At 38.9% G+C, this 25328-nt stretch overlaps 1 protein-coding gene across 2 annotated transcripts in view; it reads right to left on the bottom strand.

Annotated features, from left to right (window-relative positions):
* GABBR2 (gamma-aminobutyric acid type B receptor subunit 2) overlaps positions 1–25328 on the bottom strand; it is a 630870-nt gene that overhangs the window by 243171 nt on the left and 362371 nt on the right. For both annotated transcript variants that reach the window (XM_063451858.1, XM_063451859.1), the window contains exons 6-7: positions 13223–13411; positions 10966–11202 (exon numbers count right to left, since the gene is read on the bottom strand). In XM_063451858.1, coding sequence (XP_063307928.1) covers positions 10966–11202; positions 13223–13411 — 426 coding nt within the window. The remainder of the gene's footprint in view (positions 1–10965; positions 11203–13222; positions 13412–25328) is intronic.

Raw genomic sequence — 25328 nt, 5'->3', positions numbered from 1 at the left:
TTAATTGAGGACCTCCCTGGTATAAATCCGACTTGATCATTATCAATAAGTTGTGGTATTACTTTTTTCAATCTATCAGCTAGAATGGAAGATAGTATTTTAATATCTGCATTAATTAATTGCCTACGTTTTCTAGGACTTTATCTGCTTTTAGGATGGGCACAAAGTTTTCCCTTAACAGCTCTCCAGGACAGTCTCCTTTTTCCATTATGTAGTTAAAAATATTAGTGAGTTCCCTTTTAGTTGATCTTTCATGAATTTGTAAAATGTATTTGTAAAGCCACCTGGGCCTGGAGCAGTCTTTTTTTTAAGTTTGTCTATAGAGTTACTAACCACTACTTCTGTTATGGGCTGATTTATTTGCCTTAATTAATAGGGTTAGATTTTTGACATGGGCAAATTTTCAAAGAATTTCTCAATCTCTTTTGCCTTACCAAATGTTTCTTCTGTAAGTTATATAAATTCTGGTAAAATCTTTCAAATGCTCCTCCAATTTTTCTGGAACCATTAGAAAAGTCTTGTTCTCTTTTATTTTATATATTAAATCTTTTTGAATTTGTTGGACATAATTGTTTCTGATTTATTGCCTTTTAAATACCATTTAGCTTGCAGTAATTCTAGTTGTTGGGATGCTTTGTTTATTAATTGGTTGTTAATTTGTTTCTCTATTTCTGCGATCTTACTTGCTGTTTGTGTAGAAGGTATTCATTTATTTTGGCTTTTGTATTCACTTTATGTTATATATAGTTTTGATAGGGGTGGTGATGCTTTTTTATTTTCAATCGATACCATTTTTATCAGGTGACCTCTAACTACACTTTTATATGCACACCAGAACCGCAATGTCCGGTGTACCTTTGTTTTTGTTTTCATGAAAGAAGAGGTTTGTGATTTTTGTAATTTCTTCAACTTTTTTTTAATGTTATATAAAGTCTTTTATGCGCCACTCTTTGCGGAAATTATTAAAATTATCTTTATATTCCAGCATGATAGGACTATGATCTGACCATGCTATATCCTGTATCTCTATTTTTTTTTTTACAAGATACAGCATAGTCACTCTTCCCAAGATAAAAAAGATAAAAAAAAACATTTTTTTGCAAAATTAAGTGCAACACACCCTTTTTTTTATTATCTAAGGCTGCACTTATAATAATGGGGTATCTTGATGAATTTATTGTCTTTCTTTAGCTTTTGTCCAGTGAGATTTTTGTAGGGCACAAATTTGTAACCGATTTTTATTAAAAAATCTACAATTATAGACCTTTTACATAGTGTGTTAATCCCCTGGGTATTTATAGAAATCAACTTAATTTATGGTATATTTTTGTTTTTTGGGGCTCTCTCTTTCCAAGTGTTACCATACATATATAGGAATCAAAAATCCTTTCCTTATTAATGTTTACATAAAAATAAGATGGGTTGACCCAGAACAATGGCATCAACCTGAAACAAGTGTGATGTATGGTGGCTAACCCCCGCCATACAGTATCTTGAGTAGTGAAACCCAAGCTCTCATATATAGGTCCCATATATTATGTGGGAAAGGCTTCCTGAGGGTAGTCGATCTGGGGTGAGCACAACTGGAGGCACTACTAGTGGTGGGGGAGGGGAGAGGAAAACACAAAAAAAAGAGCCAAAGGGTTTATATAAATCTAATCCCTTGCTAATTATTCTTTAAGTACTGTTTTTTCAATATTGCTTATTATTTTCTTACGAATCGCTAGTGTTATTCTTAAAGTATCACTCTTTCCCTTACCCTTAACTTTGTTGTCCTCCCTATCTATTTCTGTATCTTCTGTTTTTATATTTTTTTTCCCCTTTTCTCTTTACGCCTTTTTTCTTTGGTGAATTTCCCATTTCTCTTACTTCATTTCCTTCTTATTCGTGATCCTAGTTTAAAAATATTTCCTTCTTATTGTGCAATAATTCCTTTATGCAGTGCCTATTTGAATTTTTTTTAGTTGTGATCTATAGTTCTTTATTTTGTTTATTTATTCACCCCAAATTCCATTTACTATATTAGTGTATCCCAAAGATACCTAATGTGTAATATAGATTAAGAAAAAAAAATGAATAAAAAAAGTAAAACAAAAAGAAATAAGAAAAAAATAGTTAATAAAAAGTTAATTTCTTTATTTATCAAGGAAGTAAAAAATCTCAACTACTTATTATTTCTGCCTTCTCTCCATCTCCCCCCTTTCTTCCTCTCCATCTCCATTTACTTAAATATTTAGAACATCCCAATTTTTGGCTTATGGCTGGGGCCAATTCCAATTTTATTTTTTTCAAGCCAGCTTTTCAGGTATTCTGCGCTATTGTTGTAGGTGAGTTTCCCTTCATGTGCTATAGTAATTTTTGTGGGGAACTCCCAACAGTAATTGATGTTGTTTATATACTCTATGACATCTTTCCATCAGAGGGATTCTATGGTTCCATTCACCCTTCAAGTGTTTAAAGAATTCCTCTATATATGGTTCCAATTTTTATGTTTTATTTGTTCTGGTACTCCCTTGATTCTTAAATTATTCCATCTTGACCGGTCTTCTAATTCTGTCAGTTTATCTTCCATGTCAGCCATTTTTTTTCTCTAGCGCCAGATGTTCTTCTTTAAGGATGTTTTCCTTATATTCTAGTCCTTTTAGTTTTTCTTCTATTCCTAGAAAACATTGGTTAAGGGTCAGCAGTTCTGCCTTGATGTCTATAGTATTGGCTTGAATTTTTACTCTTCATTTCCGGAATTGTGTGTCTAGATCATCATATTCACTTCTTGCTTCACTTTGACTTAATTCTTGGGTTTCCTCCCTTTGTACTTTGTTGAAACTTTCTTCTAAAGGAATATTAGAGAGTCGATTCCTCCAGGTTTGTTTTGTTAATTGTTGGATTTGGTGAAAAAAAGGAAAGGTGTTTTTCTGTTCTATATTCTGGCTTTTGTTCTTAGATGCTTGCCATTTTGAGTCTTTTCTGTAGCCTTTTTTTTTTTTTAAATCTATATTTGTTATATTGTTTATTCGTTTCCTATAGTTAATTTAATCCTTAGGATATTAATTTATTTCCTTTTCTGTGCCTTTATCTTTTGTTTCTTGTGTTTTTCAACCTAAATGCTTCTTTTTTACACCCTTACCTCACTATCCTGGTACACCTTTTTATTTGTTTTTTGTTATAGTGATATGACATAAAGAAGCTAATCACTTACCCACTAGTTAGACTCTAAGGCAGACACTCGTATTATATGCCAATTAGCAGTCTACTCCTTATTATAGGGGAAAGTTTAACTAATTTAAGTAGTTTTTTCAAATCAATTATTGCCCTCTGTGTTCTGCTTCCTAGTATGCCTAAAGTATTGCTTCTATTAACCCCCGCTGTAGAACTTAGCAGTGTGTAAAGACAGATAACTTATTGCCAGTTATCTTATGGGGTTCTGCGCCAACTTGTAGTCTTCATCTGTTGCCAGTGTTTATGCTCTCAATGTGTGCAGTCTTCCCCGTCAGGCTCCCTTCATTCTATCCACCGTATTGACCACCAGAAGTTAGCCCGTTGCTCTTTTGGCGCAAAGACTTCCCCTCATAGTGCTCACAGAGGAATCCTGGTTAGCATTGCTGCTTGTTCGGGACAGGTCCTTTCCTCCCGTCTGGCTCGCCCAGTGAACCCTCAGCTGCGTTCCACGAGGACGCAGCTGTGCATTCTACGTCATCTCACTCCTCCCCCCAACTGCATTGAGTACATTTTAGCCCATATTAGCTGAACTGGAAGCATAGCCAAGATAATTTTTACTGTTCAGCTATTTTAGCCTAAAATTTAAAATTTACTTGGAAGTCTCACTTTAGTGAATTAACATGTTAAATTAGTTGAAGCAGTTACCGTGCCTACAGTAGCTAGTTTAAAACTACAAGGCCACCGCACCCAGACCACTTCACTAAGTGACTTAAGTGGTCATTTAATAAGCAATAATTACAATAGATATATAAAAGAAAACTAATACCTATTATAAACATGAGCAGCGCAAGCTAACATTCAGACATGTCTGCACAATGCACATGTACATTCAAAGTCCATCAATAAGCTGATTTTTTCTAAAAAAAGCTGCTAATCAATAAAAGGATATGGCAAAATCACTATACCTGACACAAACATGAGCATATTGTGTTACAGACAAAATAAAATGCATAGATGATCTAAAACAAGTTCCTAAAAAAATAGTGACTTTTTGTGTACACAATATTAGAAACTTATCAAAGTGGGCTTTGAAAAATGGTGAAAAGCACTAAAAATAGGTCAGTTACCATGGAAACAACAGGAACCAGCAGGCAAATTCCATTAGTCTTTCATCTCCTTTTACATCTGCGCACCACTTTTCAGAAAATGACACTTTGATAAATCTCAACTAATGTTTCAAAGTTTAAAGAAGGTTTCAGTTCATAAAATGTATGTGCACGGAAAAAAAGTTTCATTTCATTTTGATCTGTTAAATTTTGAATTTCACTTCATATGAAGCCAAGACCCATTATTCCCTGTGTGGAATGAGTGAAGGTATCAAAGATACAAACTCTAAAAGGCATACACCCAAGGCTGATGCAAGGATTTTCGACACCTTCGCCAATAACAAATTGCTGACCCATAGGTTCTAGCCATTGTGTGACATCACACACACACACACACACACACGTATTGTTGCCACAATGCCCTGATGAAGTCATATAGACGAAACGCGTAGGGTGGCAAGCTTTATTTTATTATTGAAACTTTTTTTTATTTAAATGAATGTTGGATTTGAATGATGAGCCCTTTTACTACTATTATTTTGTAAGTGCATACAATAAAGCAATTTTTTAATAACACACACACACATAGCCCTCCCATTTTTCCTACTACACCACTAGGACTGTTAAGCACCTGAATACCTGAATACTGTGACTGGTAGAGAATGTTACCTAGGTAGCTCTGAGGCTGTATGCTCATGTAACCAATTCAGGCAACATGAAAAAAGCCCTGAGTTGGAATTCTGGAGACAGGGTGAAAAGACAGGGGTAGCACATGAGGCAGCTGTGAAGGTGGGTGTGTGAGGCGATACACACATTCTGTGTGAAGCAGGGTTCAGCTACAGCATTCCTCTAACCAGCCTAATTTAGTGTGTCAAATGAGAAAGCTGTGGAACAGGATTGAGAAAGAGATAGTGACAGACACTGGAGCTCCCCATGCGTCCTTGAAATGCTGTGCACTAGTGATGTCGCGAACATAAAATTTTCGGTTCGCGAACGGCGGACGCGAACGTCCGCAAATGTTCGCGAACCGGCGAACCGTGCGAACCGCCAAAGCCTTCAATAGGCAGGCGAATTTTAAAACCCACAATAGTGGTTGAAGGGGGGGGGAGGAGACCTACTCTCCTTCCCCCCCGGCCCCCACCCCTGGGTTCGGGTGGGGGCCATAATGATAATGAGGGGGGGACCTACTGTCCTCCGCCCCCCGGCCCCCACCCCTGTGCGGCGGGTGGGGGCCATAATGATAATGAGGGGGGCTACTGTCCCCCCCCCGGCCCCCACCCCTGGGCGGCGGGTGGGGGCCATAAAGATAATGAGGGGGGGACCTACTGTCCTCCCCCTCTCAGGCCCCCACCCCTGGGCGGCGGGTGGGGGCCATAATGATAATGAGGGGGGGGCTACTGTCCCCCCCCAGCCCCCACGCCTGGGCAGCGGGTGGGGGCCATAAAGATAATGAGGGGGGGACCTACTGTCCTCCCCCTCTCCAGCCCCCACCCCTGGGCGGCAGGTGGGGGCCATAATGATAATGGGGGGGGGGCTACTGTCCCCCCCCCGGCCCCCTTCCCTGGACGGCGGGTGGGGGCCATAAAGATAATGGGTGGGGGCCGGGGGGGACAATAGGTCCCCCCCTTATTGTTCATTTTAGGGCCCCCACCCGCCGCTCAGGGGTGGGGGCCGGGGGGGGACAATAGGTCCCCCTCTTATTGTGATTTTTAGGTCCCCCACCCCCTTTTTTTTTTTTTAAACAGTGAGCAGCCACAGGCTTAGTTGGGGTCTCACCGTTTCCTACCCACCCTGGACCAGTGGGTGAACCTCTCTTTCCCCAGAGAGTGAAACAAGAGCTTACAAGAGCTTAGTGATTTTTCAAGGGAGTATGAAGAGCAGAGCCATCCCTTGTAGCAGATTCCCCCCAATAAGAGACAGGAGGGTGAAGTAGAACTGAAGGTTTATTGCCACAGCCTGTAATATATAAAGTTTTTCAGGCCAGAGGCACACTCCCTGGACCTGATGAAAAACAGGGACAAAAGGAACATAAACCAATGGGAACAATAATTGGCACTGTAACACTCCCACATCCAGTCAGCAATCCCTCCCTTATGCCTGTGATATAATTAAGGTAGCTAATGTACTAACTTAATTATCCACAGGCAGAAATCACACTTTTTTACCCAAAGTACAGAAATACCCCAAAACTCCAACATAGTCCCATGAATTATACATCCCTGGATAGCCCTGATCTGGGTGAAAAACATATCCAAAAATCACCCAGATCAGAGCAGGGGTTCAGGAAATTCCTGGAAGTCTCTTTTGACCGACCACTCGCACATTTTTATGCCCAAAACAGTTCCAGGCTGTGTGGCCGGTCTATTTTCAATGTCTAAGTTCACTTCGAATGCACAAACTGGTGCCGTTTGTGCACAAAGTCCATGTTAAAGTGTGATTCTTCCCGTCGAAGAGTCGAGGTCCCGGAGAAGGTAAAGTTCAGCGGTGTTCGTGCCGTCGCATTTCCAATTTGAGTTCCATGAACTCGACGACAAAACACAGCTGAACACGTTCCACTAAACAAGATGGCCGCCACCACGTGTTCGACTATACGAACGGCGACCACCCAGCTGTTCATCAATTTGGCTGCGGTTAACTCCCAGCCTGGGAGGTAAATAGGCTGCACACTTCACTTGTGTGTGGTCTGGATGTTCGAAGTTCCACTTAGACCACTTTGAAAGTATAAAGGGTCACTCGGTCTCTGTGACACTGTCCTCTTGTAGTTTTCCTCATATCTCTCCCAACGCTCATTCAGTGTCTCCTTTTCTAATGATACCTCCTCCCTTTGTCCTATTTCGGTTTGAGTTCCCCAAGGTTCTGTCTCTATTTTCTCTCTATACTGCCTCTCTTGGCAAACTTTTTACCTCACCCAGATATATCTTTCCTCCCTGAACCTCTCCCCAGCTGTCCTGCAATGTGTCACTGCTTGCTTTCTTCCATCTCTGACTGGATGCCTTCCTACTTTCTGAAACTCAATCTTTCTAAAACTGAGCTTCTTGTCTTTCCTCCTCCTAATACTGATCCTCCTCTTTCGCTCTCCCTTCAAGTTAGTGGTACCCACAGCAGCCCATTCTTCCAAACGCACTGTCTTGCTGTTGTGTTTGATTCTGGCATCTTCTTTGAACTTCACATCCAGTCTGTTACCAAGTCCTGTTGATTACCCGTGTCTGCGCCTTTCTTATGCAAGATGCTACTAACGAGCTTGTCCTTGCTCTAGTGATCTCTCTCCTAATTCGCCTTACCAGAAGCCATATTGCCCCGCTGCAGTTTGTAATGAATGCTGCCGCCAGACTGATTGTTCTCTTCAGTCGCTCCTCTCACACCTCACCCCACTGTCACTCCTTACATTGGCTTCCTGTATCCTATAGGAGTCTTGACAGATGTTAACTGTACTTGTTAATTATGCTTAGATTTAAAGTCATTAATATCTTTAATTCTATTACTTTTTACTAATATTGTCATTGGTGATGATTTGAACTCATGCTTTATCTTCAACCCATGGGCTCTAGGCAGCTTACTAAAACCACCTGCTTAATCCAGTTCCGCTGAAATTGATTGTGTTACTATGGTGGAATGGCCCTATATGCCTGAATTTTTAGCTTTTTTCCCCAAATATTTCTTTATAGTCAGCAGCTGCATTGACAAAAATCAATAAACTCTGCAACTGCACATTTTTGTTACATTAATAAGCATAGGTAAGTGCCATCATGCCAGAGTATAACAGAGCATAAACATTTGGCTACAACACATTGAAATTAAAATCTGCGTACACTGATGCCTGGTTCAAAATAATAACAGGATGGTCTGAATGTGAATGCAGTATGTTAAAAGGAGTTGCTAAGGAGGCTAGGTGATATGCTGATATACAAGATCAGAATCTGGACTGTACGTCCGAATTCCAGGGTAACTCTAGCGCTAACCACTATGCTGAGATAAAAACATAGGCCTTGCTAGGCTCAGAGCAAAAATTTAAAAGTTATCTAAAAAGTAGCTTAATAAGGCTAATGTCAAAGCTAGTTATGGGGGGCAGTGGGGTGCAGAAACTAATGGCAATCATAAAACAACTGTAATTCTAAATTATTGGAGCTGTAAATAAACAGTCAACTGTGGCACCAAGAGCTCAAAATGGCCACTGTCCTTTGTGGATGGTGAGTTTTTGCTTTTGATTATTATGATATTGGTTATTCTGATGAAATATGTTCATTGGAACCACCTCTTGTCATGATTATGCATGAGAAGGATTTCTGTGAAATAAAAAGAGGCAATATCATTCGTACCACTAGTAAAGCCTCACAGAAGAGGTGAAATGTGTTGGGAGATTGCTACTTTAGCATAAAGGAATCTGATTAATTCCTTGGGAACCCTTTTCCCTCAAATCTATTTAGCTCTATAAACTACTGTAAATATATTTTACATTTCTATTAGATGATGTACGCATTATATGGCATTTTTCTACATTTATTTTTTCAGGCTGTTATTTGGTCACCTTTTTGCAATTCCCTGTTTGTGTACTTATGTTTTCTACACTATAACTTTTAAAAGAGGAATTAATACATAATTAAAATCATAAATATAGATTTATTGTATTTCTAAAAAATATAACAACTATATCCTATCTTAACCAGATCATTTTGCTTGTCCGAAATTTTAAAATAATACAAAGACCGGATTTGTAAAATGAATTCTATTATAGAAAGACAAGTTGTGAAGGACACATAGCTGCAAAATGGTTGTCAAATACATGAACGTCAAAATTAGCAAGAGTTTCTTTTCACGAGAGTCAGGTATTAAAGTGGTGTATATGGAACAGATTTTGAATGGCAAATATTCCCAAGGAGTATTATAGATTAAACTCATTAAAGTGACTCCCTTGGCAGTCCGACTTGGTTTCATGTATTGTCATAGTCTCAATTGTTTCCTAGGTAATCAGCTCTAAACAAAGATGTGTGGTTTTTGTAATGCTAGCTCACAGCTATCATTCCATTGCCTTAAAACATTTACACAATTCAATTCTTTATGAATCAGTATTTATAAACTTGTCTCCGATTTGTGAACAAATTGTTAGGCAAACAATATTTATATATATAAATTATATATATATATATATATATATATATATATATATATATATATATAAATTAAAAGCTGCATACACTGATGCCTGGTTCAAAATAATAACAGAATGGTCTGAATGTGAATGCAGTATGTTAAAAGGAGTTGCTAGGTGATATGCTGATATACAAGATCAGAATTTGGACTGTACGTCCGAATTCCAGGGTAACTCTAGCGCTAACAACTATGCTGAGATAAAGCATAGGCCTTGCTAGGCTCAGAGCAAAAATGTTAAAGTTATCTAAAAACTAGCTTAATAAGGCTAATGTAAAAGCTAATTATCGGGGGCAGTGGGATGCAGAAACTAATGCCAATCATAAAACAACTGTAATTCTAAACTATTGGAGCTGTAAATAATCAGCCAACTGTGGCACCACTGCGCCCATAATATATATTTATTAACTTACATACGTTCACATTTTTTTATATACTTGAAATCATCTAATGTTTTTTTCTCATCAAAATGTAATTTCCTAGACCTGTCATTAATTAACACTCCCATCACCATAATCACTACAGCATGCTACGGAGGTTACGGTTTCAGGAGTGCTGTTATGTCCTACCACTGATTTTAGTTAATCTGTTTTAGAACGGTGTGAAATATTACCTGGGATCTGTCGAGTGCTGCTCTATGCCTTCACTACATCTATAGGAGAGACAGAAGCTCCTTGTCAGTGCTAAGAAATCTGTAGTGGTTACGGTGCTTGGGTTGTTCCTTCCATCTTATCCACGCTATTTATTTGTCCAGTTATCACATTGGCTACCAACAGTGTTATTGTTGAATTTATCACAGTCACCGCTATAGTTCTTTTTGATCATAAATATATAATAACTAACTAATGCACGTTATTAACTGATCTAATTCATTTCATTTACTACTATTTCTGCTGTTTATTTCATATTATTTGCAAGGAGTCACAAGTAGAACACAGACCTCCAGGGAAAAGATGCCAGTGGGTACCATGTCAACGCTGGGAAAGGTAACCATCTCGAACAGCAGGTAAGAATTAGAAAATAAAAGAGCTTGGGTGTTAGGATATCAGTTACACAAAGCATAAGTAGAAGAACACAATTGAAGAGAAGTTACCCTATATAAAAAGCCAAATCCATTTTCACACAACAGCTTGTGAGTAAGAACCATCTCCAATACGCATATTAACATCCAGCCAGGTTACAATTATACTATGACGAGTCTCAGCTGCACAACACTTCATATAGTGCTCGAGTTTAAAGCATGTTCATGGCACTTGTAGCAAACCATGCTAGATTCTGGTAGCAATGACTAAGCACAAAAGAGCTACAAGAGGGATGAAAAGTGATCTTTGTCCTCAGAGGCACATATCTTACTGGTCTGTCTTACTGAAACCACAAGAATTTCATGAATGAATGGATGGAGGATGTAAAGTGATATGTGGGTCAGAAATGGTCCAAACATGCATAGTTCATCAAAAGAGTCATATGATCAACTTTAGAATGCTGAACAATATACTTGAATAGACATTTCCTATATTAAACTGATGTTCACACTTAATCTTGAATGAAATGCACTTACTGTTACTCCAAAGAAATTGGTCTCATTCATAGCATTCAGAAATATTTCCCCCAGTTTGTGATCTGTGTAGTTAAAATCCTGGATCCTTTGATGTCTGTTGCTGGAATGAAGATTTTCCATTGCCCTGTGAAGAGTCTTGGCTATCACCCATATTCCATCATAGGCATAACCATGAAATTTACTGGGTTCTACATCCGACCGTTTTTCATTATACTCTTTTTCATACTGTTGTGGCGTCTAAATAATTAAAGAAGCAATGGAAAATATTGTACTGAGGCTTTTACAGAATACATCTTGTTTCTAGGACATCAATTTTGCTAATATTAATAAACAAACATGATGTTAGCAATGATCAGAATGAGGACTAAAATGCACATACATTAAAGTTCTGTTTTCATTTTGTTAAACAATTATAAAGTACATTTTGTAAAAAAAATAAATTGCTTTATCATGTTATAAAAGTGAAATTAAATCTGAAATTAACTCTGTTTCCTCTTTGAATTAGTAAATAACCCTGAAAGTATTAGAAATGTGCAATTTGCAATCTGAATAAACCACTTAATGTTCATCTCGGCTTCTAACTGTATTATTCACTAAAATGAGAATTGTAAGGAATTAAAAATTAAAAATTTAAGGCCAAAATAGTTAAACTGGAAAAAATCTCTAAATCATCTATTTGAACCTACAATTTGAAATTCATGTTGTTGAATTTACTTTGAATTCCCAACAATTCTCACTTTAGTGAATAACTCTGCACGTATTTTTAAAATGCATTTCTCACTTTGACTAGCTCCCAAACTCTTTGGAAATGTTTTTTTTATGATTTTTTTAGAATGCGATTGACCTGACTAATGTAGTGCTGGGCACATCTTTTTAGGCAATTATGAAATGATGATGTTACATCTGATCCCTTCAAATGATTATTCTCTGGACTTTTCAGCGTATTACTAGGTATGTCATGTTAAAGGTGTCATTGGTAATGAAACTATTACATCCACAGACTATTTTTATGTTTAGTATGGATACTTTATCTGTACATTAAGGGTGTCAGTACACTCTTTCTTTCACTAGTAAACAAATGTTCCAATATTTATGGGTTGTAATGAAAAGAACAGAGTGCTAATCTTAAAGTATGAAGAATTAGTTTATGAGACTGGGGTCTAGAATATGGTGGAAGAATCCATGTTTGATGATACATTTTGTATTCCATATGATGAAGTATAGAAACAGAGAAACACAGAATGCGACGGCAGATAAGAACTATTCGGCCCATCTAGTCTGCCCAATTTTCGAAATACTTTCATTAGTCCCTGGCCTTATCTTATATCTAGGATAGCCTTATGCCTATCTTACGCATGTTTAAACTCCTTCACTGTGTTAACCTCTGCCACTTCAGCTGGAAGGCTATTCCATGCATTCACTACTCTCTCAGTAAAGTAATACTTCCTGGTATTATTTTTAAACCTTTGCTTCTCTAATTTAAGACATGTTATCTACCTCAAAGGGATGAAGTGCTGCTGAGAATTGAACCAGACCCCCAAGGGTTGAACAGATTCTTCTGACAATGCATTAGTCCACTGAGGTATTACACAAATACATATACAAATACAACAAATTATTAAAGTGCTATTGAGTTATATTGTGGTCAATAAACCTGACACTCATAGCAGACAAACTCTGGGATCGGTACACACTAAAGTGGACCTGATAAAAAATGACATGGAATTGTATACGTTCTTGCTCACATTAATTCTCAAAATACTAGGATAACATTGGTCTTGCAGCAATTTTGTACTAGAGACGTTATAGATATTACTTAAGCTTTGCATCTCACTTTTGGATATTGGGATCATTATGTGGTAGTAATTTGTAGGATATAATTTAAGGCATAGCACACATTCAGCAGCAACATTGTCATCATGAAGACATTTTTTTTATGTCAGTTCCAAATTTTTTTGATGTTGATGTACAGATGTTACAGGGTGATTGATGTTCAACAGCAGATGTTGCTAGCTAAAGAACGAGAGAGAATCTTCTGAGTGCATGTGAGAGTGTCCTCTGCTCATTCTACAAAAGATAATTTGTCTGCATACTAACTTAAACAGTTAATACTTACAACATAATCTCTTACAGATTTATTGTCCTCTTACATATTTTAACATCTATATCTACTTTTATGCATTAAATAAAATTCTCGGAAATATGCTGTACAAAACATTAAAAAAAATGCAGAAAGTTTTAACTGAAATGTACATACCCGTCCAGATATTGTTTTTATTTGCTTTGTGCTAAGAGGTTCAAAATCCACTCCGATGTACCCTTCCATAGCTGTGAGTAGATTTTTACTCAAGCAGGTGGAAGAATTGGCTTGTTGCCACCACAATGCTTGATACCATCCAGGGATAATCCACTGATATTTACTGCCAAACATTTCTTCATCGTAAGCCTATAAATAATAATAAAATAAAACAATGCTTAGATTAAAGTAGAGTATAAATCAGCAATTCATCACATTATCAGATTATCTATAATATTTCACCTAGCTATCTTGATGTATAAAAGGATTTAGCATGACCTTTGCTGTGTATAGTGTGCATATGTTAAATATAATTCACAGACATATTATTAAATTGTAAGAAAATAGTAGTCATGGTTATATTATTTGATCACTATTTAGATTAAATACAATATAATAAACTCATATAATAAACTCATAAATACTATATGCATTACATAAATTCTACATTTTACAATCACTCAACTGGCTCCCAGGTTTCACGTACTGACAATAGCAATGCAACGCTTGACACACTTGCTTGATGGTAAGCCATGTTCATTCCCCCGCTGTCCTACATTTTCCCCATTTTTCTAGACTGACACGACTGCCTATACTGGATTGCAGAATAAAAAAAGTCCGCCACACACAGCGGCATGTGAAATTTATACCGGTTGGTCTACCTCACTGATGATATGAGGTTAATTAGGGAGTCGATCTGGCTGGCAGCATTACAGCAAATCTATTTTGTCTGTATACACATACAGGCTGTCACATCATAGCAACCATTGCCATGACTCAGAGTTTCAGATTTTCATTCCACGGCTGCCAAATGACCTTTCACACCCAACATTCCAGGATCTAATACTTGCTTGGCTTATCTCTTGGCAACGGTAGGTCTGAACACCACTCTCTGCCAGTACCAACCATTTATATATTGGGTCTCTGGCATATTTTCAATGAACTACATCAGCATATCAGTACGCACTAAAATCTACACCATGGTGGTGTTCACATCTTTTGCCACTTCAGCTCATATCAGCTCACAACACCTTACAATTATTTGGATACAAACCGTGAACTTGTCCAGGTCTTTCTGTTAGAATATGCACTGCTTCTACAACCTCTAGCACAGGCTTCCCCAAACTCCAGCCCTTTAGATGTTGCTGAACTACAACTCCTATGATTTTCATTCATAGAATCATGGGAGTTTTAGTACAGCAACATCTGGAGGGCCGGAGTTTGGGGAAGTCTGATCTAGCATATCCCAGTACACAGAACTTAATATCTGGGACAATGGAACCACCTGTATACGCCACACCGCGCCCTTTACCAAGACATTTACTTGGTGGGCCCTCTTTTAACAAGCCTACCAGAACGTTGGTTTTGGCACACCGCAACCGACTTACACCACCACTACTATAACTAGGCTTATTGTTTCCGACCACAAATATATTCAGACACACACGCACATATACACTGATCAGCCACAATATTAAAACCACCAGCGTAATATTGTGTATGACCCTCTCATGCTGCCAAAACCACTTTGATACGTTGAGACATGGACTCCACAAGACCTCTGAAATGTCCTGTGGCATCTGACACCAAGACATTAGCAGCAGATCCTTCAGGTCCTGCAAGTTGCGAGGTGTGGCTTCCATGGATCAGATTTGTTATTCCAGCACTTCCCATAGATGCTCAATCGGATTGAGATTTGGGGAATTTAGAGGCCAAGGCAACACCTTGAACTCTTTGTCATGAACCTCAAACTATTACAAGTTTACAAGCTATGAAATAATCTCTAGGTAGGTAGTACGTGTCAAAGTAATATCCACATGAATGCCAGGACCCAAGGTTTTGCAGCAGAACATTGCCCAGAACATAAAATTGCCTTCTACAGCCTTCCTTCATCCCATATTGCATCCAGCTGCCATCTCTTCTCCAGGTAAATTAAACACTCATCTAGACATCCACCTGATCTAAAAGAAAACGTGATTTATTCTTCCATTGCTCCATGGTCCAGTTTCGAGGCTAACATCCCCATTGAAAGCACTTTCGGCAATGGACAGGGGTAATCTTGGGTACTGCTGCTAAAACACCCCATATGCAGGAAACTGTAAAGCACAGTGTATTTGAACACCTCTGTATCAAGGACAACATTACATTTGTTAATCAATTTGAGCTACAGTACCTTTTTTTGTGATTTTACCAGATGGGCTAGCCTTCACTCCCTACATGCACCAATGAGACTTGGGTACCCATGACCCTGATGCTGATTTACCGGTTGTCCTTCCTTACAACATTTTTGGTAGGTACTAACCAATGCCTACTGGGAACATCATTATTTGGTCTTTGTAAAAGTCACTCAGATCTTTTCACTTGCCTGTTTTTTCCTGCTTCCAACAAGTGAAATTCAATAAGTAACTGTTCACTTGCTGCATAATATATCCCACCGCTAGACAGGTGCCATTGTAACGATATATTCAATATTATGTTATTCACTTCTTCCCATTTCAATGGTTTTAATGTTATGGCTGGTCAGTGTATATGTTCATTAGACATGTGCAATTTGTTTTGTTTTCCGAATGCACATTCGTATGAATTTCATGCCATTCGGACATCCGGATGCTTACGAATGTCCGAAATGCCAAGGTTTTGAAGTGCCGAAGCTCGGTAGTTCTAAAGTGCCAAAGCTCCGAAGCACTGAAGTGCCAAAGTGATTCAGTTTTCTGAAAAGTGGCAAAACAAGAGAGAGGAAGGGAAAATTACGTGAATGATGACAGGAATCTTGACCAATAAGCTAATGCCTTTTGCAATGTAATGATTGCATACCCAATCCAGTTTCACTATTCCCTGTCCAATGAAATTAGCAAATTTTTGTGATTGATGTTAGAAGACAGTCAATTAATGGTGATTTTGTCACGGGCACTTGGCCAATAAAAGCACACAGAGTCATTGAGGTGGGACAGTATATAAATGAAGCTGTCAGAGTATTGGCTTGCATTCATGTGACCAGACTAGTTGTGATAGCACAAGAGACTGAGATAGTTAAATGACATTACATTTATTGTACTTTACTTGTTTCAAACTTGGGGAGCCATATGCTTTTAAGTGTGTGTTCCGGGGAGAGAGTTTTGCCTTTTTCTTCTTTTGTATTTTGTTTCTTTTTTTTTTTTAAGGGGAAGGGGAATCAGAGAGTGTGTGGCTGTGCAAGCCAGGTAGTCTGATTGCCAGGGTGTCTCTCTGCTGCTCTGTGACTTTACTGCAGTGATTAATTTTGTGTACCAGCCATCACTTGTTCTCACTCTGCTCTCGCTCTCTAACAAACTCTCACTTGCTTGTTCACACACATATGGCTGCTCTCTGCTCTCACACTCTGCTCTCACAATCTGCTCCTAAACTCTCCACAAAGATGGTGTCACAGGGGTGGGTTTATATAGTGTGCAGAAGTGCTGCATGCTGGTAGTGCTCCCCGATTGGCTGCACTATATGTGCAGTGACAATATAATTTAGCAAATTGTATATATACTAAACTAACACTACTAATTATTAACTAAACCCAGACCACTTCTTTAAGATTAAGTGGTCTGGGTGCTGCTGTGGTCCACTATGCAATGTAAAACATTGCTGTTTAAGAACAAAACACAAAAATGTTAATTTTTCAAAACCATAGACATTCAGAACTGCCGAATTCCTGAAACGAATGACATGCCGAACTGCCAAATACCCGAAATGAATGCCCGAATGCCGCATGCCTGAATGCCATTTGGCAGTTCCAAAGTGCTGAACCAAACCGAATGCCATTGGTCGATATGCTGAAGCAGACACATTATTTTACTTACCCAAATTTCTGAACCACACCAAATTGTTTGCCCATGCACATTCCTAAAGTTCATGAATCTCATGAATCTTTTATACACATATTAGGCACTATGTATCTTTTCTGATGTGTTTTTTTTTTAGATTAGGGCTAAGGTTAGGTTGAGATTAGGGCCAGGTTTATAGCTTGGGACCTTCTAACCTAATAGAAGGATAGCACTGGTATTTGTTTTCTGGTCGTTTCTTTCATTCATCTGCCATTAAAGAGACACTCTAAGCAAAATAAACAGTAAAATATTTTTTAAAAATATTATCTGCCATATTATTGACACTGGGTCACTTTGAATACCCATTAGACAGCCTAACCACATTACTTTCCTATTTCAAATCTGAAGCATGTGTTGTACATATAAACATATATAGCATTCTAAGCATATATACTGGCCTCATACCTAAAGAACTGAAATGCCTAATCACAGTGGTTTCCTTGACTCTGTGAACAAAGATCTTCACATCTGCATGTACCCTTTATTCCTATGGAGTGTTTCTCTGTCTACAGTTTGGATGAAGATAATAAATGATCGAATAATTTTGGGATTTTTATGCACACTTAAAGGGACACTCAAAGCACCAAAACCCCCAGAGCTTAATGTCGTGGTTTTGATATATAGATGCTGTCCCTTTTCTCAGACCATGTAACATATTGCTATTTCTTAGAAACTGCAATGTTTCAATCTTGGTGAGACTGTCCTGATTTCATGGTCCGGTACAATCGTCCCAACTTTGTTCTCTGGTGTCTGTCATCTAGGAAAATGCTCATTCTTGCAACTGATTATTTTCTTTAGTCTTCAATGTGAGAACTGCTATTCAAGTACTATAGTTACATTTATCTTTTATGATAGAATCCATTCTTAAAGAGAAAATAGTTAGGACAAAACTTGAATCATGTAGGTTGTAAGAAATATGAACAATTTTCTTCAGTACTCCTATGTGAGCATCAAATACTCGAATGCCTGTATTATAGTCAGAGTTTACACTAAATAAGAATTCAAAGTGAATTGAAAGTGAATTTGTAATTGAAGGCCAAAGTAGCTGAAAGGACGGAATTTTTCCCAGTTAAGCTATTTTTTTTTTTTTAATTCTTTATTTTTGTGAGTTTATGCAGAGAATACAACATGTCATGTGAGTAACTGGTTAACAATACGTCATAGCTGGCTATACATCACTCGGCTAAGCCTACTCAATTTTTTGGTTATGGGCTAAGACACCCAGGTTCATCTGTGGGCTACTATGAGGCGTAGGGTGTGGGGGGCGTTTGCATTAGGCTTCTTGCGCCTTAGGGCTAAATATTGTAGCGCGTTATGTTTGTACTTCTAGGGAGGCGCTGGTAGGGAGAGAAAGCAGGTGGTTAGCCGTCTATATCCAAGGAGTTAGGCTTGGAGCATAGCGCTGTGATAGGCAGCTGTGGTTTTGCGAGGGGTTAACAATTGGCTGCAAAATTACAGGTGTATCGCTTGCGCCCACTGGGGGGGGGGAGGGCATAATCTCATGGCTATGTCTAAAGCCTACGGAGCCAGTGTAATAGGGTTAAGGTACATATTAACAGACAACAGAAGAGTTAGATATAGAATGAACTAAACAATGTAGAGCAATATGGCACAGGTAGATGCCGTCAGAGAGTTCAGGGTGGGAGGTCGGTTGCCTCAGGTGCCTCCCTTCTGGGCACGAATGGGGTGATGTTTGCTACATTTCAAGCTATGCGGCCAGGCGGCGGTGTTCTCTCCTCTGGCAGGTCCAGGGATTTCAGGAAGGTCGGTGCTTCAGTAGGGTGTGAGATGGCAAACGTCTTGCCCACTTTGTTGGCAATCAGGCGGCGTGTGCCCCATTTATATGTGATCGCATTGTCCTGAAGGTGCTGGGTGATTGGTTTTAGAGATCGACGCCATGTCAGGGTATGCCTTGAAATGTCCCGGTAAAACGCCAGCTGCGCTCCCTCAAACGATACCGTGGGGGTACCCCTGACTGCACCCATGATAACCCCACGATCAGAGTCCCACACCAGTTTCAGCAAAACATCCCCGGGTACCTCTTGATTTGCGTTGGTTGCATTATGCAGTCTGAAGCAGGAGTCCACCACTAGCTGTTTGGTCTGCTTGGGCATGAGGAGAGTGGTAAGGAGTCTCCTGCAGTAGTGAGGGAGCTCTGCTCCTGAGATCGTGTCTGGCACTCCCCTTATCCTCAGGTTGCGTGCCCTGGCTTTGTCCTCCATGGTGGCTATTTGGGCTTGGTGGTCGGCACATTGTTTCTGCAGCGTTGCTATGGCTGTGTCTGTAGCTGACTGTGCTGTTTAGCAGCTTTCTGTGCTCTCCTCCACTGATTGTACACGTGTTGTGAGGGTTGATACAGCTTCTCGGACCAGTGCCATGTCGGCATTGAACATGGCCTGGATTTCTTTCATTAGGGCTTTTATGTCAGCCTTAGTGGATGGGGCTGAGTCTTCCGGTCCTGCATGAGCCTGTGGCTCTATTCGCCTCCTCGGTGGAGGGGAGATGTCTGCTGTGCTGTTGTCCTCCTCCGACGACAGCGGTGTATAGGCCTCAGCGGGCGCCATCTTGGCGGCATCATGTCGCACGGCCGTGCGCATAAATGTGCCGATATCTCGGGAACCCGAGCCCGGGTCCGAGAGCAACTTCTTGGACTTCTTCCCCATATCGTCGGGGAATAGTCTGTGGCAGTTGGAGCCAAGAAGCGTGGGTATTTTCGTCCCCAGTCGCCCTTTGCCCGCACTGAGACACGGAGCTGGTCCCAAACGCGTCCTGCTCGCTCGGGCGCTGGCTCCGCCCCCTCCAGTTAAGCTATTTTTGCGTCAATTTGAACTTCACTTTCAAGTCACTCTGAATTCCCCAAATTATCACATAAAGTGGCACTGTCACCCTATCCTCTGCAAAAATGAGTATTTCATAAAGATAAAATCTTTAGACAAAGTAGAAACTACTTTGTCACAGCATTTCTCCTATGCCTGACACTACTTGACACTGGGCAGGAAAAAACACCATCAAGCAGTGTCATTTCCCACAGTCGCCACCAGTAAAATTAGCTATTTTTGCATGATCCTCAATAGACCTCAATGATGTACTCTTGCACATGTGTGAGAGTACAGAAGTGAAGCTGAAGCAGAAGAGGACTTGCATGAAGAGGATGGCAATTCCTGTGAGGGACAAGTTTAGATAATTAAAACTAAACTTTTGCCAGCCCCCCGGCCACTGGAACCCCAGCGGCGATGTCACAGTCGTTGGTCTTTGCAAATTATGCAAAGTCCCCAGACAATGACAGTTCTACTTTAAAGGCATTTTATATGACTAATTTTAGAATGGGCTTTAGTCATTGTAAGGATTGCCATTGAAAGGACCAATTTACCCATGGGCTGAAGCCCGTGGTCTTTTTGCCACCTATCAGCGCACCTGAGAATAACCCTTTACATCTCCAAATATATTTTGGATACGCTTTTCAAATGCTTTAATATTTTTAACAAACTTTTAAAATTATTTAATAAATTGAAAATATGTTAATGTTTTTGATATATTGATATATTTTTTTCATATTTTTTTATTATAATATTATCTTAAATGTTTATCAACATTTTTTATATAATTTCAAAATCGTATCCAAAAATATTAAATTGATGCCTTGATCTGTGAAAAAAAAAAAAAAAACGTAGAGTGAATATCCCTTACCAACAATCATCTTTTTTCTGTGTTTTGGATGGGTCTCCTAATCATGAATCAAATGAGCATGCTCATCCATTACACATTTAATTTGTTTGGTTATGCATCCACATGATCATTCGGAGTTATGGCATAAAGACAACATGCCAATCAGTCCGTATACTGACAAATTGCAATTCAGCCGAAAACAGTCTGCTTTTTATTCATAATCCCCAAAGTGTATAGTACTGAATTATATAACTGTTGGGTAATAAGAACAGTATCTAAACATAGTAGCCAGTTGAGCTATAAAATTATGTATCCTACCCCTTTAAATTCATAGACTCATTTTTGTGTTTAGTCTAGTGTTTTTTGACCTTTCTCAAACCAGATAAAACTTGCAACAAATTATTCTTCTAAGAACCCCCAGGTCAACCATTTACCCTGAAAATTCTATTTAGCAACAACCATTTTCTACCACATACCATTAACTTGTGAAATTAAACAGTTACTATAGCACCTGCAGGACTTGTCAAAAGTCCCCCATGGGGTACATGCACCACAGATTGAAAAAAACTAAATTATAGTACTGTATTGTATGAATGCAGGGCTTATTATATGCTTAATAAAACAAACACACGTACAGTTTATTCTGCATATCTGCAATCATTTTAAAAGCTAAACATAGGGAAAAGTAAAATAAAATTTATAAAAAGAAAATAATCAAGCATCTTCTTCACCGTTCAATAAACATATTGCACATGGATCTTGCCAAATCTATATTTGCAACAGTGAAAAACAAAATTGCAGGAAATAGCAAATGAACATTGAAAGCAATCAAAATGCATTTCAATAGGAGCCCTGCATCAATTAAAAAATAGTTTTATGGTGGGCACTGCCGGCATGTCTTTCTGCCAGTTTAAATCTGCCTTCTGGCTTTTCAGATTCACTGGCACAACTCTTTTTTGTTATTGACTCATGCTAGTTGGGCATGTTGATCTATGTCTGGCTCATATCAAAACACTAGAAAAGAATTTGTGTAAACCTGTGTTATTTAAATGCAGTTATAAACAATTTAGAGCAATTATTTTAAGGATTTAATGGAGGCTTCCCTATAATTGTCAAGTTTAAAATAATTTTTATTGGTCTGAAGTAGTGATTAAACGACCACTATAGTGCCAGGAAAACAAACTTGTTTTCCTGGCACTAGTGTGTTAAAAGGTCCCCCCCCCCCACCTTCAGGGTCCCCCTCCTGCCGGGCTCTAGGGGCAAGAAGGGGTTAAAGGCTTACCATTCTCCAGCGCCGGGCTCCCTCGGCGCTGGGGTCTCTCCTCCTTCTTCCGCATTCTCAATGCTTTCCTATGGACGTTGGCATCTTCTCACTGTGAAAATCAATGAGACAGCCACTAGAGGCTGGATTAACCCTAATGTAAACATAGCAGTTTCTCTGAAATTGCTATGTTTACAGCAGGCAGGGTTAACCCTAGATGGACCTGGCATTAAAGGACCACTATAGTGCCAGGAAAACATACTCGTTTTCCTGGCACTAGAGTGCCCTGTGGGTGCCCCCACCCTCAGGGTCCCCCTCCCGCCGGGCTCTATGGGTTGGTAGGGGTTAAACTTACCTCTTTCTCCAGCGCCAGGCAGGGGACTCTCCTCCTCCTCTTCTCCTCCATAGCGACATCATTGGCTGAATGCGCATGCACGGCAGGAGCCGCGCGCGCATTCAGCCAGTCCGTAGGAGAGCATTCACAATGCTTTCCTATGGACGCTGGCGTCTTCTCACTGTGAAAATCACAGTGAGGAGCGCGGTTGCGCCTCTAGCGGCTGTCAATGAGACAGCCACTAGAGGCTGGATTAACCCTATTATAAACATAGCAGTTTCTCTGAAACTTCTATGTTTATAGAAAAAAGGGTTAATCCTAGCTGGACCTGGCACCCAGACCACTTTATTAAGCTGAAGTGGTCTGGGTGCCTATATGGGGTCCTTTAACTTCTTGTTATTTCCTTTTTTCTTGATTTGGAATTATGGTGGACAGGCTACAGCAGCAGAAGACCATTCCGTTTTCTACTCCTGTCATTGAGAACAGGAAACTGGAGCTACAGTAATACAGACACATCAAAACTTGATATAATAGGATTGGAATAATATTGTCTAGTTTGATAAATCTAAATTTTTGCTTTGACGTGCAGATGGTTGGGTCAATATTTGGCGTAAACAACTTGCATCCATGATCCATTTCATCTTGTTTCAAGAATTCAGGGTAATTATGATGGCATAATGGTGGTATGTTCTTGGCACACATAAGTAAAAACTGTGGGAGCCAGCAATCATTTGTAAAATAAGAACTTGCAGTTTGATATTTTATATGTTTACATGTTTTGACCAGTCACGAACCAGAAGGTTCCTCACACCAAGAGAACAATACAAAAAATGTCAGACAAACTAGTAATTTAACATAGACAGACAAACAAGTAATTTAACATAAACAAAAAAGCAGTGCACTTCTTGCAGTTCTCATGTGCAGAGACCGGATAATGAGCTGAAATAAGTACTAAGAACTACAACAACACAGGATATAAGAGACATCCCCGACCACTGTAAATGTGCTAACATAATTCACAAGTCATACTATGTTGCAGGGGTTTTTAATATACCTTGCAAATCCAGCAACCTCCATCTGTGAAACTCATATTCTGCATATGTGAGTGTGTGCAAAAAAAGGCAATTTATTTGAATTTCTCCAAGTCAAATGTAGTCAAACCTCCCTTGTTTTCAAAAAGCCACTGTGCTCCTGCACTTCAAGAAACTCAAAAAAGGTCAGATGTGTGTGCATGCAGGTATATTCACATTTGTGCAAAGTCATGCTAAGGATCATAGGCATTTTTCATATATGTAAATAAACAAATACTTTTGACTACACAAAAAGCTTTCATCCCAAAAAAGGAAAAAAGGAAAAATTATATTTTTTGCCTTCCATTAGTAATACAATGAATTTACATTTACAATACATTTTTAGAATTTTAATAATTTACATACAACTTTTTGCGAACATTTTGCAGTAAAGTGATGGGGTTATTTGCATAAAAAAACTAAATGTTCACTACAAATATAAAATTGTTCTTGACAATACCCAATATGCAGAGATAAGAAGCACACTTATAGACAGTCCTTTGCACGATAGTTGTTCCTTACTTTATTAAACTTTTTCCAGTGCACAAAAATGTGAAAGGGTTGAAACGTTGTCAGTCACCTTTATGGTGGCTATAATAATTAAAAGAGTCTACTGCCTTAATAATAATGTTATTTTTACAAACATTTCTGAACCTAGGCTCATTAAAGTGGGAAGGAATCTAATACTGTTATTTAAACTACAGGAAGTATGTCCTGGGTCCACAAAACATTGCATTGTTACAATATGGTACAATAAAATACAAAAACAATAATAATACACAACATATACACAAAATGCAACATAGAACAGGTAAGAAATATATAATCAACCATGACAGGTGCATTCGATTTTCAGATATGTAAAGAGGGATCTCTTAAAGTATTTTAGGCCTGGGGAAAGTTGAAAGTGTGAGGGAGATTGATTCATAATTGCGGTGCTCTGTAGGGAAATGAGGATCAAGACACTTTCTTTTTGTATTGAGGTAGACTAAATAAAATGGTGGTACAGGATCAGAGCTTATAGGAGGTAGGGGCAACTGGGGAGAGCATTCGGCTCAGGTAGGGTGGGAGCTTCCCAGAAAAGCTCTTAAACACAAGGTTGGAAAGATGAAGGGTGCATCTGGATTCCAGCAATAGCCTGTTTAGCTCTTTTAACATGTCACAATGGTGGGTCTTGTAATTACCCATTGTAGCACAAAGAGGCAGAACGAGTTATACAATGTAGTAAGTTTATTAAGGTGGAATTGCGTTGCAAGTGCATATACTACATCCCCATAATAAATGATTGACATTAGCATGTGCTGCACAATATTTTCCTTTACTGCTGGGCCTAGGAAAGATATGTTTTTGTACAGGTCACCTAATTTTGGATAAAGTTATGATGAAGGTTTTCTATGTGGAGGCCAAAAGATAGATTGGGGTCTAGTAACATACCCAATTATTTGAAAGAATAGACTGTGGTCAGTGTGTTATTTGATTTTGTTTTTATGCATAGATGGGAACTTTGTAATTTATTGTAGAATTAGTGCTAATGTGTATCATGCTTTTTTTATCCTGTTTTCATTTATTTCTTAAGAAAGAATAATACATATTTTTGTATTTTATATAAATATATAGTACTCTGAAGGCAAAAAGTGCCTTTGCTTAAGTCTAATTCGAGTGTTCCTTTAACTATTTTTCCACAAGCTAGTTAGCTTTCAAATGAATTCTGTTTCTTTCCATGATTGCATTGTAATGAAATTGAAAGACTAATTCTCTCCTGGTGGGAATATGAGAATCTCTACAGCATCTTGCAGTGTCTCGCGTGGTTGCCAAGAAGATTTGTATAATCAAAGGTATGTATAAATTGGAAAGTAAATGAAGGTGTACGAATAATGGGGTGGCGGAG

Source organism: Pelobates fuscus, chromosome 4 (genome assembly GCF_036172605.1).
Source record: "Pelobates fuscus isolate aPelFus1 chromosome 4, aPelFus1.pri, whole genome shotgun sequence".
Taxonomy (NCBI): domain Eukaryota; kingdom Metazoa; phylum Chordata; class Amphibia; order Anura; family Pelobatidae; genus Pelobates; species Pelobates fuscus.
This window is presented reverse-complemented; position numbering and strand designations above follow the sequence as displayed.